The sequence below is a fragment of the Salmo salar genome, chromosome ssa19, assembly GCF_905237065.1.
Source record: "Salmo salar chromosome ssa19, Ssal_v3.1, whole genome shotgun sequence".
In the NCBI taxonomy this organism is placed as follows: Eukaryota; Metazoa; Chordata; class Actinopteri; order Salmoniformes; family Salmonidae; genus Salmo; species Salmo salar.
Window position 1 is genome coordinate 79,234,226 of NC_059460.1, and position 19,086 is coordinate 79,253,311.

General features: G+C 41.8%; 1 protein-coding gene across 4 annotated transcripts in view; it reads left to right on the top strand.

The window, feature by feature from the left end:
* The window catches only part of LOC106579675 (TGF-beta receptor type-1), an 83,365-nt gene that overhangs the window by 24,462 nt on the left and 39,817 nt on the right, over positions 1 to 19,086 (top strand). For all 4 annotated transcript variants that reach the window (XM_014159802.2, XM_014159803.2, XM_014159804.2 and 1 more), the window contains exon 2: positions 17,727 to 17,975. In XM_014159802.2, the coding sequence (XP_014015277.1) occupies positions 17,727 to 17,975 (249 nt within the window). The remainder of the gene's footprint in view (positions 1 to 17,726; positions 17,976 to 19,086) is intronic.

A 19,086-nucleotide genomic window follows, 5' to 3' on the forward strand; every position in this document is an offset into this window, starting at 1 on the left:
TGTGTGTGTGTGTGTGTGTGTGTGTGTGTGTGTGTGTGTGTGTGTGTGTGTGTGTGTGTTGTGTGTGTGGGGTTGTGATTTGTTAAGGTCTATTAATGTATAGCTAGTGGGTTATTTGCTAATGACATCAATGACCACTGCCCTATTGCATGTATCAGAGACACTAGGCTAAAAAAAACCCTGACCCCTGTATAATTCTGAAGAGAAACTATAAACACTTCTCAGAGCAAGCTTTTATCCATGACCTTTATTACTCAGAGCTTTTATCCGTAAACTGCATAATGGACCCAGTTTTAGCGTTCTCTTTCTTTTCATTAATTTTTACGTTCATGGCTGATAAACGGGCCCCGTTTTAAAGCGACTTTGGGTAAAAAACCGAACTAATCCTTGGTTCTCCTGGGATTTTGAAAATCCTTTTCCTGCAAAAGAATCAAGCATGGGCCTTGGCGAGGAAAACTGGCGAAGCAGCTGCTTTTTAGGCAAATGAGAAATGGACTGGAGGAATAAAGAAGGTAAAATCTAGGTATTTTCTTGATGCTATGACGACAGAGTCTGCTGGTGATCCTGCTAAATTCTGGAAAACTGTTAACTCACTTAAACGAGGAAACTCCTTGACTTCCCTGCTGAAGCAAATTACATCGGAATCTGGGATCATGAGTGGCCGAACTGAAATTTGTGATGTTTTTAATAAGCATTTTATTTCCGCTGGTTTTCTTTTTGAAAGAAAAAATGGCCAACGTGATCCTGACCGGTCTATTGTTTCAGTCCCTCGGCCTTCAGCTGATGTGGAAAACAGTAAACTGGTTTTTAATTTTCAAAAAGTCACAGAAGAGGTCTTATCTGCTATAGATTCTAAGAAATCATTAGGCGCTGACAATCTGGATCCATATTTACTCAAGTGTGCGGCACCTATTATTGCTGGTGTAGTGACGCATATCTTTAATCAAACATTTGTCGTAGGAAAGATTCCTAAATCTTGGAAAACAGCTTTTGTTTTACCACTCCTCAAGGGAGGTGATGGTAGTGAATTGGATAATTATCGGCCCGTCTCTAAGCTCTCCTGTTTGGCTAAAATTCTAGAGTCATTGTAGTTGCCTATTCACCAATCTTTTTTAACTGTTAAAAATACTCTTTCTAATAATCAATTTGGCTTCAGACCTAAACGCAGTACTATTACGGCCACTGTACGTGTTGTAAATTATATTACTAATGCCCTAGATAATAGAAAATACGCTGCCGCCTTGTTCATAGATTTACCGAAAGCTTTTGACACTGTAGACCATGCAATACTTTTGGGCAAGCTGTCTTCAATAGGAGTGGGATTGGATGCCTGTTGTTGGTTTCATGACTAAAGGATAGAAGTCAGGCTGTTAGAGTCGACGGCATCCAGTCGGAGCCATTGGAGTTGGTTAAAGGAGTCCCACAAGGTTCTATACTTGATCCATTACTGTTCACTCTCTACATAAACAATATTGGTGATGAGATAAGAAAGTGTCAAATTAATTTATATTCGGATGACACTGTCATGTACTCTATCGCTTCAACGGCTGACCAAGCATGATCATTATTGGAGACAGATTTTAAGATATTACAAGGGTCTTTTATACAGCTGAAACTTGTTTTTAAATGCAAAGAAAACACATTTTATGATTTTTAATAGGTTCAAAAAGTTGGCTGAAAATACACTTGCGTACTTAGATGGTTCTCAAATTAATCAGGTCTCTGCATATAAATACTTAGGGATATGGTTGGATGATACTCTTTTAAAATTCATGTTGACGAACTTTGTAAACGGCTAAAAATCAAACTAGGCTTCCTCTATAGAAACAGGACACGTTTGTCCTCTACAAATAGAAGACAAATTGTGCAAGCTACTTTTATGTCTGTTATAGATTATGGGGATATTATTTACATGCATGCTATGGCATCAACACTTAAATCTCTGGATGCTACTTATCATTGCGCACTTAGGTTTATTATGGGTGCTAGCTACAGAACTCACCACTGTGTTTTATATCAAAATGTGGGTTGGACTTCGCTGTCCGTGAGACGAGAACAACATGCTCTCGTGTTTGTCTATAAAGCACTTCTGAATAAACTACCTTCTTATTTATCATCACTCATCAATATTATAATTCCTAAAACCAGGTCTCAAACATGGATTACACTTGAGGCCCATGCGATTTCCACACAGTTGGGTATGGCTGCCTTTTCCTGTTACGCTCCTTGCCTATGGAATAGCCTGCAGAATAAACTTAAACTTGACTCTTGTCTCCCTTGCCCATTTTTTAAAAATATTTATTGGAGGATTTTTATTTTTGTATTGCTTGTAACTGTTTCGGGTAATGCAAGTTCTTGTGTTAGGGGAATAACCTACGTGTAAATGTAATCTGTTGCTGTATTTTTTTTGTGTTAACTGTGATCGTTTTGTTTGTCTTGTGTAGTTTCTTAATCATTGTACCTAAACTGTGTAAACATGTATACGCAGGGCCCAGCTGTAAAAGAGACCTTGGTCTCAGTCTGTGTTCCTTGTTATAATAATTGTAAATAAGAATTTGTTCTTAACTGACTTGCCTAGATAAACAAAGGTTACACATAAGTATTCAGACCCTTTACTCAGTACTTGAAGCATATTTGGCAGCGATTACAGCCCTGAGTCTTCTTGGGTATGACGCTACAAGCTTGGCACACCTGTATTTGGGAGTTTCTCTCATTCTCTGCAGATCCTCTCAAGCTCTGTCAGGTTGGATGGGGAGCGTTGCTGCACAGCTATTTTCAGCTCTCTCCCGAGATGTTCGAGTGGGTTCAATTCCTGGGCTCTAGCCCGGCCCACTCAAGGACATTCAGAGACTTGTCCAGAAGCCACTCCTGCGTTGTCTTGGCTGTGTGCTTAGGGTTGTTGTCCTGTTGGAAGGGGAACCTTTGCCCCCAGTCTGCGGTCCTGAGCTCTCTGGAGCAGGTTTTCATCAAGGGTCTCTCTGTATTTTGCTCCGTTCATCTTTCCCTCAATCCTGACTAATTTCCCAGTCCCTGCCGCTGAAAAACATCCACACAACAGGTGAGTCCAGCTGTGTATTGACAGGGGTCGCATTTTATATAAGTCAAGCCTTTTTTATTTTATTTTATTTTTTGCTTCAATTAGTGATCAAGGACGTGCAACTATAGTTTTCCTTCACAAAAAAATACATTAGTGCAACAAATTCGGCAGAAAATAGCTTCATTTTCATCAGATGACAACAGAAGTGCAACGCTATTTGGCTAGCAGCAACACAAGTAAATTAGCTTACAATGAAAGGCAAGATCTTTTTTGTAAAAACAACGCATGGCCATCATATTTCTGTTTTTATCATATAAATAATTTAGCCAACTACATTTCCTAATGTTTTGCTTAAAGTTAATCTTGCATTTTACTAGAGAAAAGTAGTCTGGCTACACCGAGAAAAGTACAGGGGAAAAAGTAGCTACACATCAGTCAGAGCACTGTCTGCTGATAGAATGTCTGTTTGAATTTTCATCCGAGTGGAGAACTTCAACTGAAGCACAGAATTTGTCTGATGCCGAGCAGAAATTACATTAAGAAGCATTTCAGATCTGTGTTTACAAGTTGCGTTAAGATATGTCTTTGATTTAATATTTTTTTCCGGTGTGAGAAATGACATTCTCCTTTAACACGACACCTAAGTTAAAGATGCTACTTATATCTTAGTAATTTTCTGAGTTAATAAGGTGACGGGGCATCATATTGTGTTTCGCTTTCTGCTGTGTTTGAGAAGTCAAAGCCCTTTTTGAATGAGTTATTTTTACAGCTGGCACTGCGATCTTGATTTCCTTGCAGTTTTCCTCCTCTCCGTTCTCGCCCCGTCTGCTCCTCCCCCATCTTCTCCGAGCAGAGCAGGCAGATCCGTTGCCCTAGCGACTCCAGGCTCCACACAGACACAGCGTGTACACATGTTGCTCCAGAGCCAGTACTGTTCTTCCTTCAGACGAGCATGTGTCAAGACTTTGTTCAGTTGTACAATGTCTCTCATTCACATTCGCTTGTAAATGTCCAAACTCACCAAAAATGACATTTGATAGCTCCTACATAATATATTTATAACTTTATGAGCTGGATTGCCTGTCTTTGCAATTTGTTTTATTTTTGTTTGCTCTCATTCACATATTTAGCTAGCAGGCTCCATTTTTAAATTCACAATTATTTGTGCTAATTGTATTAGCATTCTGGTAATAGACGCCCAACGAGCTATTTTTCGGCGCCTCCTTGTGTACTAAGCTGGTAATACCGTAAATCCCGGGGTGTGTGTGAAGGAAGGTATGATAATCTGCACACCGCCCAACCCTAGCGAGTGGGATGGTGCACACTGTCCTTACGGAGGCGAGACCAAAAAGACAGAAGAAATATCAACTGCTCGGTTCTTGCGATACAGGCATTTGGAACATCGCGCTAAGACATGAATGCAAATTAATTTCTATATACCACCCTAATATGGTTTGTGTTCTGTGCCTCTGATCTCTTCTCTCCCCCTTGTTTCCTCTACATTGAGGTTCTCTCAGACTGCCCCTGGTTCTTCCTTTTCTCTCTTTCTCTTCTGGGTCAGTGACTGCTAGATGAGACGTCCCTCATTCCTCACACAGCATCGTTGCTTCTCTTCTCTCTTAGCCAAGGCCAGACCAGCTGAGTGAGAGAGCCATCCCGTCTCTCTCTCTGATGTAGCCACCTTACACCACATCCCCCCCCCTCCGGTTTCACACCGCCTTTCTGTTCCCTTGTTGGGAATCATCTTACAAGATGTTTGATGCTATTGTCATTGACCATGTGTTGGCCTGTTGTCTCGGGTCATTACACATCTGGCATAGTTTATTATAATTTTTTTGTTGATTTGGTGATCTTAAATATGTTAACATTTTTTGTTATTTACATTGAAAGGGCTTTCTTTGGGAAAGTGACAACTTCCTAACCTTATTTTCAGGTTAAAAAAAAATAAAATAAAATAACAGTATGTAGTTTCCATGTTGCAGCCCTGTTCTGTAGTTCCTCTGACATGCTGCCTGGTCCATGAGCGAAAACGAGGGAGGGAAACTTTGACCCGTCAGCACACAGCTCTCCTGGCATACAGCCAAGAGGCCGCCACGGCTGAGGGCAAGGAGACGAGGGGGAAGAGCATGGAGACGAGGATGAAGAGAGCATATGGAGGAGAGGAGGATATCAGTAGAAGGGATTGCTGCCTGCCAGGCGGCGGGTCGAGCTCAGTCAGGCACGAATGCTCAGGCACCCGAGCTCTGCTCTACTCTTCTCTGTCAATGCAGCTAAGGACCTAGAGTGGTGCTGTAGTGGAAGAATGAGAGGGGATACTCGCGACTTGGCTAGCGTGGGAGCCTGGCGTGTTGATTCAATTTGGCATAGTCTGGGTGGATGGCTATATATTTGTTTCTCACAAGAGAGAGTCACGTCTTTGCCGTGGCAATCTCCTGGTTGAAACATTCTCACTGGGGTCACTGATGCCAGGAGAGGTGTGATGACTAATGAAAACTTTTTAATTGACTAAATTAATGTTACTGTGTGAGTTAAAATTGTCATGTTTGGGTTGTTTCAAGAGTTCATAAAGAGCTATGAATGTTGATGTTTCATTGTACTGTGTGTGTGTGTATCAATGAAAAAAATGTATTTTCGTATCAAATTGGCAACCCATCTCTTATGGGATTGATTAATTAATTGATACATAAACAAACATTACAATAATTCACTGTGGTAATTAAATGACAATTCTTCTTCGGGTGTTGTCTGCACTGCGCATCACATAAAGTGAAAAAATGTAAGGTAGAAATCAATAGATAATAGTTAAGGTTATCCAAACAATAATGACATCCCTAGAGCAGTACAAGAATATACTATATGTGTATGTATGTACAGTTGAAGTCGGAAGTTTACATACACCTTAGCCAAATACATTTAAACTCAATTTTCCACAATTCCTGACATTTAATCCTAGTAAAAATGTCCTGTCTTAGGTCAGTTAGGATCACCACTTTATTTTAAGAATGTGAAATGTCAGAATAATAGTAGAGAGAATGATTGATTTATTTCTTTCATCACATTCCCAGTGGGTCAGAAGTTTACATACACTCAAGTAGTATTTGGTAGCATTGCCTTTAAATTGTTTAACTTGGGTCAAGCATTTCAGGTATACATCAATGATGTCGCTCTTGCTGCTGGTGATTCTCTGATCCACCTCTACGCAGACGACACCATTCTGTATACTTCTGGCCCCTCTTTGGACACTGTGTTAACTAACCTCCAGATGAGCTTCAATGCCATACAACACTCCTTCCGTGGCCTCAAACTGCTCTTAAACGCAAGTAAAACTAAATGCATGCTCTTCAATCGATCACTGCCCGCATCTGCTCGCCCGTCCAGCATCTGGACGGCTCTGACTTAGAATACGTGGACAACTACAAATACCTGGGTGTCTGGTTAGACTGTAAACTCTCCTTCCAGACTCACATTAAGCATCTCCAATTCAAAATTAAATCTAGAATCGGCTTCCTATATCGCAACAAAGCATCCTTCACTCATGCTGCCAAACACCCTCGTAAAACTGACCATCCTACCGATCCTCGACTTCGGTGATGTCATCTATCAAATAGCCTCCAACACTCTACTCAACAAACTGGATGCAGTCTATCACAGTGCCATCCGTTTTGTCACCAAAGCCCCATACACTACCCACCATTGCGACCTGTACGCTCTCGTTGGTTGGCCCTTGCTTCATACTCGTCGCCAAACCCACTGGCTACAGGTTATCTATAAGTCTTTGCTAGGTAAAGCCCTGCCTTATCTCAGCTCACTGGTCACCATAGTAGCACCCACCCGTAGCACACGCTCCAGCAGGTGTATCTCACCAGTCACCCCCAAAGCCAATTCCTCCTTTGTTCGTCTTTCCTTCCAGTTCTCTGCTGCCAATGACTGGAACGAACTGCAAAAATCTCTGAAGCTGGAGACTCATCTCTCCCTCACTAGCTTTAAGCACCAGCTGTCAGAGCAGCTCACTCTTCACTGCACCTGTACATAGCCCATCTGTAAACAGCCCATCTATCTACCTACCTCATCCCCATACTGTATTTATTTATTTATCTTGCTCCTTTGCACCCCAGTATCTCTACTTGCACATTCATCTTCTGCACATCTACCATTCCAGTGTTTAATTGCTATATTGTAATTACTTCGCCACCATGGCCTATTTATTGCCTTACCTCCCTTATCTCACCTCATTTCCACTCACTGTATATAGACTTTTTGTTTTCTTTTTTTTCTACTGTATTATTGCCTATGTTTTGTTTATTCCATGTCTAACTCTGTGTTGTTGTATGTGTCGAATTGCTATGCTTTATCTTGGCCAGGTCGCAGTTGCAAATGAGAACTTGTTCTCAACTAGCCTACCTGGTTAAATAAAGGTAAAATAAACTCATCCTTAGTCAATGGGAATTTCCACCAACCTACATAATGGTTGGATAATATCCGCCAAACTATAAATGGTCATTTATCCAGTTGATGGGGATTTTCTATTAGGCTACAGTGCTGCCCAGACCTCGGGGACTGGGCTATATGTGGGCCCTTACTACCATACCCAGACCTCGGGGACTGGGCTATATGTGGGCCCTTACTACCTTATCCAGACCTAGGGGACTAGGCTGTATGTGGGCCCTTACTACCTTACCCAGACCTAGTGGACTAGGCTGTATGTGGGCCCTGCCCTTACTACCTTACCCAGACCTAGTGGACTAGGCTATATGTGGGCCCTTACTACCATACCCAGACCTAGTGGACTAGGCTATATGTGGGCCCTTACTACCATACCCAGACCTAGTGGACTAGGCTATATGTGGGCCCTTACTACCATACCCAGACCTAGGGGACTAGGCTATATGTGGGCCCTTACTACCATACTCAGACCTAGTGGACTAGGCTATATGTGGGCCCTGCCCTTACTACCATACCCAGACCTAGTGGACTAGGCTATATGTGGGCCCTGCCCTTACTACCATACCCAGACCTAGTGGACTAGGCTATATGTGGGCCCTGCCCTTACTACCATACCCAGACCTAGTGGACTAGGCTATATGTGGGCCCTGCCCTTACTACCATACCCAGACCTAGTGGACTAGGCTATATGTGGGCCCTTATTACCTTACCCAGACCTAGGGGACTAGGCTATATGTGGGCCCTTATTACCTTACCCAGACCTAGTGGACTAGGCTATATGTGGGCCCTTACTACCTTACCCAGACCTAGTGGACTAGGCTATATGTGGGCCCTTATTACCTTACCCAGACCTAGGGGACTAGGCTATATGTGGGCCCGTATTACCTTACCCAGACCTAGTGGACTAGGCTATATGTGGGCCCTGCCCTTACTACCTTACCCAGACCTAGTGGACTAGGCTATATGTGGGCCCTTATTACCTTACCCAGACCTAGTGGACTAGGCTATATGTGGGCCCTTATTACCTTACCCAGACCTATGGGACTAGGCTATATGTGGGCCCTTACTACCATACCCCGACCTAGTGGACTAGGCTATATGTGGGCCCTTATTACCTTACCCCCTAACGCCTACCCCTCTGTATTTTTATTTAGTGTGACTGGGACTGCCTCATTGCCACTTTCCGCTGAGTGGTTTATTTTTCTCTCTCGACACGATTGAGATTAACAGTAGAGGGAGCCATTTTAAGAAATTAATTAGGAAATAATTCCAATTATACCTCGAGTTGTTATGTTGTCATGAGAGCTGTTTTTACTGGCAGCTTTTGACTTGTTGTTGACTTGTTGTATCTAAGCAAGCCAGCAGGCGGTTGGAGGAAGTGACAGAGAGCGGGGTTTTATTTATTTATATATTTATTTATTTAAATGTTTCTCCCTACTGAATTTAGTTGAATGCAGTGACTGTAATTCACTCTGTATGAGAACGTCTGCTAAATGACTTCGATGTAAGTGTAGCCTGTTTTATTCAGCCCAGCTCTTATACACTTTATTCAGCTGATCAAAGTCCAAGCTGACACATACCCAACATCCTCTTTAGAGACAGAAACAAACTGGTGTGGCTGACCAGCCAGCCACTACCCCTACAGTCACTCTGATAAGACTGGTCTGAGATCAGATGAGACACTTTTTTTCCCATTCAGCCACTGTGTGTTGTTTTCGCGTAGCCCTAGTCTGTGATTCATTTTCCAAGCAGGCGGTGAGTTGTCACCCCCTCCCTCCCTCCAGATCCAGAATAGGACCAGGCTGTGACTGAGACAACTTGTCCCCACCCTGACTGTCTCTGTCTGTCACACCCATCCTGCTGTTCTGGCAGACACTGAAACATGACAGACTAGTCTCGTCTCAACATTGTTAGCCTAAATGATTTAATCTCTTTCCTCAGTTGTTCTTCTCTTCAATGATCACTGATAGGCGACATGTTTGGAACCTTGATTTCCATCACTGTGCCTTGACATGCCATGTTGGTTCAGAGCAAGATTTCTCATGCTTTATGATAGGAGGGGAAGCAAGGAAGTTTAGGTCTATTGGGCTCTAGAGCCAAGGTGTCTTTCCCATGACCACAAATATACACTGGAGTTGCTTACCAAGACAACAATGAATGTTCTGGAGTGGCCTAGTTACAGTTTGGACTTAAATCTGCTTGAAAATGGTTGTCTAGAAATGATCAACAACCAACTTGACAGAAATGGAAGAATTTGTATAAAAATGTGCAAATATTGTACAATCCAGGTTTGCAAAGCTCTTACATGCTGATCTGTTCTACATGTGCAAGCTTGGCAAAATACATTTACACATGTTATTTAATCATTTCATCCAAACTGCTCGCGAGGGTCTGCGTAGCCAGGGGCTAAAATAGAACTTGGTTCTATTGTTATTATATTTTTTTGTGGTAATATTTACCCCTTTTTCTCCCCAATTTTGTGATATCCAATTGGTAGTTAGTCTTGTCCCATCGCTGCAACTCCTGTACGGTCTCGGTAACGGCGAAGGTCGAGAGCCATGCGTCCTCTGAAACACAACACTGCTCGCTTAACCCGGAAGCCAGCCGCACCAATGTGTCGGCGAAACACCGTGTCAGCGTGTATGTGCACGGCCCGCCACAGGAGTTGCTAGAGTACGATGGGACAAGGACATCCCGGCCGGCTCCCCTAACCTGGACGACGCTGGGCCAATTGTGCGCTGCCTCATGGGTCGCTGGATCTTTGTATATAAAAAAAAATCTACAAAGATCCAGAAAAAAAATACCTTGTTCATTTCAGGTAAAATAACAAACAAATGTTTTTTATATCCCAGGACAAATTAGCTAGCAACAGCAAGCTAGATACAGTTGAAGTCGGAAGTTTACATACACTTACTTAGGTTGGAGTCATTAAAACTCGTTTTTCAACCACTCCACAAATTTCTTGTTAAAAAAACATCTTGGCAAGTTGGTTAGGACATCTACTTTGTGCATGACACAAGTAATTTTTCCAGCAGTTGTTTACAGACAGATTATTTCACTTATAATTCACTGTATCACAATTCCAGTAGGTCACAAGTTTACATACACTAAGTTGACTATGCCTTTATACAGCTTGGAAAATTCCAGATAATGATTTCATGGCTTTAGAAGCTTCTGATAGGCTAATTGGCATCATTTGAGCCAATTGGAGATGTACCTGTGGATGTATTTCAAGACCTACCTTCAAACTCAGTGCCTCTTTGCATGACATCATGGGAAAATTAAAAGAAATCAGCCAAGACCTCAGAAAAATATTGGAGACCTACACAAGTCTGGTTCGTCCTTGGGAGCAATTTCCAAACGCCTGAAAGTACCACGTTCATCTGTACAAACAATAGTACGCAAGTATAAACACCAAGGGCCCACGCAGCCGTCATACCGCTCAGGAAGGAGACGCGTTCTGTCTCCTAGAGATGAACGTACTTTGGTGCGAAAAGTGTAAATCAATCCCAGAACAACAGCGAAGGACCTTGTGAAGATGCTGGAGGAAACCGGTACAAAAGTATCTATAGCCACAGTAAAACGAGTCCTATATCGACATTACCTGAAAGGCTGCTCAGCAAGGAAGAAGCCACTGATCCAAAACCGCCATAAAAAAGCCAGACTATGGTTTGCAACTGCACATGGGGACAAAGATCGTACTTTTTGGAGAAATGTCCTCTGGTCTGATGAAACAAAAATAGTAATAACCATCGTTATGTTTGGAGGAAAAAGGGAGAGGCTTGCAAGCCGAAGAACAACATCCCAGCCGTGAAGCTGTCACAAAAACCAACACCACAGCTAAATGCAGCACTAACCTTTGATCTTCATCAGATGACACTCCTAGGACATTATGTTATACAATACATGCATGTTTTGTTAAATCAAGTTCATATTTTACATTAGCATGTGATGTTCAGAACTAGCATACCCACCGCAAACTTCCGGTGAATTTACTTAATTACTCACGATTAACGTTCACAAAATACATAATTATTTTAAGAATTATATATACAGAACTCCTTTATGTAATCGCGGTGTCAGATTTTAAAATAGCTTTTCGGCGAAAGCACATTTTGCAATATTCTGAGTAGATATCACGGCTAGCTAATTTGACACCCACCAAGTTTGGCCCTCACCAAACTCAGATTTACTATAAGAAAAATTGGATTACCTTTCCTGTTCTTCGCCAGAATGCACTCCCAGGACTTCTACTTCAACAACAAATGTTGTTTTGGTTCGAAATAATCCATAGTTATATTGAAATGGCTCCGTTTTGTTCGTGCGTTGAGGTCCCTATCCGAAGGTTGACGCGCGGGCGCATTTCGTGACAAAAAAATTCAAAATATTCCATTACCGTACTTCGAAGCATGTCAAACGTTGTTTAAAATCTATTTTTATGCGATTTTTCTCGTAAAATGGTGATAATATTCCAACCGGGCGACGTTATATTCATTCATAGACTGAAAGAAAAACATGGAGTCCTCTCGTGGACGCGCACTCCAGTGTCACTGTTCCCAGCCTGACCACTCACAAAAACTCCTGCTGTTTTTTGCCCAGAGACTGCAGAGACGTCATTCCACTTTCTGGCGCCTTCTGAGAGCCAATGGAAGCCTTAGAAAATGTCATGTTACAGCAGAGATGCTGGATTTTTGATAGAGATGCCCTAGAAGGATAACAAATTGTCAGACAGGGCACTTCCTGTATGGAATCTTCTCAGGTTTTGGCCTGCCATATGAGTTCTGTTATACTCACAGACACCATTCAAACAGTTTTAGAAACTTTAGCGTCTTTTCTATCCAAATCTACTCATTATATGCATATTCTAGTTACTGGGCAGGAGTAGTAACCAGATTAAATCGGGTACGTTTTTTTTATCCGGCCGTGTCAATACTGCCCCCTACCCCCAACAGGTTAAGGCCTTCAGACTGCTAAACAGCAATCACTAACTCAGAGAGGCTGCTGCCTACATTGAGACCCAATCGCTGGCCACTTTAATAAATTGATCACTAGTCACTTTAAACAATGCCACTTTAAATAATGCCACTTTAATAATGTATACATATCTTACATTACTCATATCACATGTATATACTGTATTTTATACCATCTATTGGACCTTCCCTATGCCGCTCAGCCATCGCTCATCCATTATAAACTCAGCAACAACAAAAAACGTCCCTTTTTCAGGACCCTGTCTTTCAAAGATAATTCGTAAAAATCCGAATAACATCACAGATCTTCATTGTTAACCTCTATGGGCTAGGTGGGACGCAAGCGTCCCACCCGTGGTGCACTCCATCAACAGCAGGTGCATTTCAAGAGCGGCAAATTTGAATCCAAATAAATGTCAAAATTCAAATTTTTCAAACATACAACTATCTTACACCCTTTGAAAGATAAACATCTCCTTAATCTAACCACGTTTTACGATTTCAAAAAGGTTTTACGGCGAAAGCATAAATTTAGAGTATGTTAGGACAGTACATTTACAAGAGTTGTGTGTAATGTTTTGTCAATTCAAAGACAGGGTCACCAAAACCATAAAACCAGCTAAAATGATGCACTAACCTTTTACAATCTCCATCAGATGACACTCCTAGGACATTATGTTAGACAATGCATGCATTTTTAGTTCTATCAAGTTCATATTTATATCCAAAAACAGCGTTTTACTATGGCATTGATGTTGAGGAAATCGTTTCCCTCCAATAACCGGCAGTCAAGTCAGCGTCACAAATTAAATAATTAAAATTAGAAAACATTGGTAAGATATTATATTGTCATTTAAAGAATTATAGATTTACATCTCTTGAACGCAATCAACTTGCCAGATTTAAAAATAACCTTACTGGGAAATCACACTTTGCAATAATCTGAGCACTGCGCCCAGAAAAATACGCGTTGCGATACAGACTAGACGTCATGTTGGGGAGATCTAAAATCGAAAATACTATGTAAATAATCCATTACCTTTGATTCTCTTCATCAGATGTCACTTCCAGGTATCACAGGTCCATAACGAATGTAGTTTTGTTCAAAAAAGCTCATCATTTATGTCCAAAAATCTCCGTCTTGTTAGCACATGATCTAAGCCAGCCGGACTTCTCGTCATGAACGAGGGGAAAAAATATATTTACGTTCGTTCAAACATGTCAAACGTTGTATAGCATAAATCATTAGGGCCTTTTTAACCAGAACATGAATAATATTCAAGGTGGACGAATGCATACTCTTTTATAACGTATTGGAACGAGGGTACCCAACATGAACTCGCGCCAGGTGTCTAATGGGCCATCATCGTTCCATGGCTCTTATTCGGTCAGATCTCCCTCCAGAAGACTCAAAACACTTTGTAAAGGCTGGTGACATCTAGTGGAAGCAATAGGAAGTGCCAAAATATTCCTCAGCCCCTGTGTTTTTCAATGGGATAGGTTTAAAGGTAATACAACACATCAGGTATCCACTTCCTGTCAGAAAATGTCTCAGGGTTTTGCCTGCCAAATGAGTTCTGTTATACTCACAGACACCATTCAAACAGTTTTAGAAAATTTAGGGTGTTTTCTATCCATATGTAATAAGTATATGCATATTCTAGTTACTGGGTAGGAGTGGTAACCAGACTAAATCGGGTATGTTTTTTTTTATCCAGCCGTGTCAATACTGGCCCCTAGCCCTAACAGGTTAAGGGTTTAAACACTGTTTCCCATGCTTGTTCAATGAACCATAAACGATTAATGAACATGCACCTGTGGAACGGTAGTTAAGACACTAACAGCTTACAGACGGTAGGCAATTAAGGTCACAGTTATGAAGACTTAGAACACTAAAGAGGCCTTTCTACTGACTCTGAATAACACGAAACGAAAGATACCCAGGGTCCCTGCTCATCTGTGTGAACGTGCCTTAGGCAGGCTGCAAGGAGGCATGAGGACTGCAGATGTGGCCAGGGCAATAAATTGCAATATCCGTACTGTGAGATGCCTAAGACAGCGCTACAGGGAGACAGGAAGGACAGCTGATCGTCCTCGCAGTGGCAGACCACGTGTAACAACACCTGCACATCCGAACATCACACTTGCGGGACAGGTACAGGATGGCAACAACAGCTGCCCGAGTTACACCAGGAACGCACAAGAGTTGAAAGAGGCTGGACTGAGGGCTTGTAGGCCTGTTGTAAGGCAAGTCCTCACCAGACATCACCGGCAACAACGTCGCATATGGGCACAAACCCACCATCGCTGGACCAGACAGGACTGGCAAAAAGTGCTCTTCACTGACGAGTCACGGTTTTGTCTCACCAGGGGTGATGGTCGGATTCGTGTTTATCGTCGAAGGAATGAGCGTTACACCGAGGCCTGTACTCTGGAGCGGGATCGATTTTGGAGGTGAAGGGTCCGTCATGGTCTGGGGCGGTGTGTCACAGCATCATCGGACTGAGCTTGTTGTCATTGCAGGCAATCTCAATACTGTGCGTGACATCCTCCTCCCTCATGTGGTACCCTTCCTGCAGGCTCATCCTGACATGACCCTCCAGCATGACAAAGCCACCAGCCATACTGCTCGTTCTGTGCGTGATTTCCTGCAAGACATGAATGTCAGTGTTTTGCCATGGCCAGCGAAGAGCCCGGATCTCAATCCCATTGAGCACGTCTGGGACCTGTTGGATCGGAGGGTGAGGGCTAAGGCCATTCCCCCCCCAGAAATGTCCGGGAACTTGCAGGTGCCTTGGTGGAAGAGTGGGGTAACATCTCACAGCGAGAACTGACAAATCTGGTGCAGTCCATGAGGAGGAGATGCACTGCAGTACTTAATGCAGCTGGTGGCCACACCAGATACTGACTGTTACTTTTGACCCCCCCCCCCCCTTTGTTCAGTGACACATTATTCAATTTCTGTTAGTCACATGTCTGTGGAACTTGTTAAGTTTATTTCTCAGTTGTTGAATCTTATGTTCATACAAATATTAACACGTTAAGTTTGCTGAAAGTAAATGCAGTTGACAGTGAGAGGACGTTTTCTTTTGCTGAGTTTACTTGTATGTACATATTCTCATTCACCCCTTTCAGATTTGTGTGTATTTTGGTAGTTGTTGGGGAATTGTTAGATTACTTATTAGATATTACTGCACTGTCGGAACTAGAAGCACAGTCATTTCCCTACCCTCGCATTAACATCTGCTAACCATGTGTATGTAACCAATCAAATTTGATTTGATTTTGAACCTTTAGCAGAGGTAGAGAGAGAGACGTTTTTCATGTGCAAGTACCCTGGCTGCAAAAAGGCTGAGCAAGAAGGAAGCTGGCTTAGAGGCAATGCGACCACGAGTGGTGGGATTTGTGGTGATCCACCTCAACACCTTGGAGATGAGCTAGCGTTGTTGTTGACTTGTTGTTTATTGTAGCAAACTGCAGATTATTTTTTTTTTTTTTGTGTGTGTGTGTGTTGCACTGTAGCTATTCATCTGTTGCTTTTAGCCTAGCTGTAAACTCACTCAGAACACGCATCGTACACACACACACTCTGTTATTTTATCATGCGCTTTGTTGAGTTCCTTTTTTGTGGGGAAGAAATGATTCCGGAGTTATTTTTTTTGTTGGTATTAGAGGTCGACCGATTGATTTTTCATCGCCCATACCGATTTAATAGCCGATTTACCAATTTTAAAAGGCTGATTTAATTTTTATTATATATATATATATATATATATATATATATATATATATATATATATATATATATATATATATATATATATATATATATATATATATATATATATATATACACACACACTTGTAATAATGACAATAACAACAATACTGAATGAACTTTTATTTTAACTTAATACATAAATAAAATCAATTTAGTCTCAAATAAATAATGAAACATGTTCAATTTGGTTTAAATTATGTAAAGTGCAATATGTGCCATGTAAAAAAGCTAACGTTTAAGTTCCTTGCTCAGAACATGAGAACATATGAAAGCTGGTGGTTCCTTTTAACATGAGTCTTCAATATTCCCAGTTAAGAAGTTTTAGGTTGTAGTTATTATAGGAATTATAGGACTATTTCTCTCTATACCATTTGTATTTCATATACCTTTGACTTGGATGTTCTAATAGGTACTTTAGTATTGCCAGCCTAATCTCGGGAGTTGATAGGCTTGAAGTCATTAACAGAGCTGTGCTTCAAGAATTGCTAAGAGCTGCTGGCAAACGCAGGAAAGTGCTGTTTGAATGAATGCTTACGAGCCTGCTGATGCCTACCACTGCTCAGTCAGATTGCTATATCAAATCATAGACTTAATTATAATATAATAAACACTCAGAAATACAAGCCTTAGGTCATTAATATGGTCAAATCCGGAAACTATCATTTCGAAAACAAAACGTTTATTCTTTCAGTGAAATACGGAACCGTTCTGTATTTTATCGAACGGGTGGCAACCCTAAGTCTAAATATTGCTGTTACATTGCACAACCTTCAATGTTATGTCATAATTCTGGAAAATGTATTACGGTCTTTGTTAGGAAGAAATGGTCTTCACACAGTTCGCAATGAGCCAGGCATATACCCTGACTCTGCTTGCACTGAACGCAAGAGAAGTGACACAATTTCCGTAGTTAATATTGCCTGCTAACATGAAATTCTGTTAACTAAATATGCAGGTTTAAAAAAATATACTTGTCTATTGATTTTTAAGAAAGGCATTGATGTTTGTGGTTAGGTACATTGGTGCAAATGTGCTTTTGTTAAATCATCACCCATTTGGCGAAGTAGGCTGTGATTCAATGATAAATTAACAGGCACCGCATTGATTATATGCAACGCAGGACAAGCTAGTTAACCTAGTAACATCATCAAGCATATGTAGTTAACTAGTGATTATGTTGCTAGCAATTTACCTTGCCTACTTGCTGCACTCGCGTAACAGGTGGTCAGCCTGCCACGCAGTCACCTCGTGGACTGCAATGTAATCGGCCATAATTGGCGTCCAAAAATGCAGATTACCGATTTGTTATGAACTTGAAATCGGCCCTAATTAATCGGTCATTCCGATTTGAATCGGTTGACCTCTAGTATTAATCTCTCTCTCCTTTGTCCTCTCTCTTGTTCCCTCCCATGCTTTCTATCTCTACCTCTCTCTCTACCTCTCTCTGTCTCTCTACCTGAATCTCTATGTTCCATCACTCTTCTTCCGCCAGCCCTGCAGTGCTATTGCCAGCGCTGTCTCAACTCCACATGCACCACGGACGGCCTGTGCTTCGTGACGGTCATGAAGTCTGGCAGCCGGCTCACCACCGAGCGCAGCATGTGTGTGCACGAGAGCGAGCTGATCCCGCGTGACCGCCCCTTCATCTGCGCACCCTCCACCAAGGACGACACGGGCATCTACCCAATGTGCTGCGCCTCCGACTGGTGCAACAAGAACCCCAACCTCAGCGTCTTCCCAGGTCCGTCCCCATCTCTCACTGTCTGTCAGTCCCTTCCCTCATGGGTGCATCTCAATAGAGCAGAAAGCTGACCCTTAATAAGTAACTTAGTGCAATACCAACGCAGTGCAGTTAGCCAGTCCCAATACCAACGCAGTGCAGTTAGCCAGTCCCAATACCAACGCAGTGCAGTTAGCCAGTCCCAATACCAACGCAGTGCAGTTAGCCAGTCCCAATACCAACGCAGTGCAGTTAGCCAGTCCCAATACCAACGCAGTGCAGTTAGCCAGTCCCAATACCAACGCAGTGCAGTTAGCCAGTCCCAATTACAAATGCATAATTATTTGTGTTGTGGTCCAGCTAAGTTGTTGCAGTTATCAGGAGTAGACTGCTATCTATGGCAACAGATTGGATTAATGGTGTGGTTACCTAACTGCTGTGGTTACCTAACTGCTCCATTACTGAACTAATTTGTACCTCTGCATCCTTATTCCTGATTGGTGTATCTATAAATATTGAGATAATTTCGTCACGAATGTTCATGTCCCCCCCCCCCGAGCATCATCCACCCACACACACACACACACACACGTCCCTTATTATATATGTTATTACCTTGCCAGTCTTGAGTATCCTTACCTATCAATTATAATAATCATACCACCCTTCTGTCTGGCCATTCCGAACTACCAGCACGACGACGACTCCATCAAAACACATCTTTACAATTGCCCTCAGCACAGAAATCATAGTATTAGAATTATGACAGAAATAGCCCTCTGAGAATTAGGGATAGGCACGGTTATTTGTATAGCCAACCTGACGTTTGTATTCGAATACTTGTGTATTTATTTTTTTGTTTATTTTGAAACTGAAAAGGCTTTTAAAAAAAATATATTCAAGGTATTTTAACTTTATTTAAGCAGGGAGTTACCATTTTGAGACCAGGGTCTCTTTCACAAGGGAGCCCTACGTAAACAAATGAATATTAAATACCATATTAAAACAAGTAAAATACAGCACAACACAAATGTTCAAGAAAAATGATGACGTTCCTCGATTAGAAGGTCCCCAAACAATATAAAAAATTAAATTGTAAAAATTTGCCCAAGTTGTTCCAGAAAATCCAGTT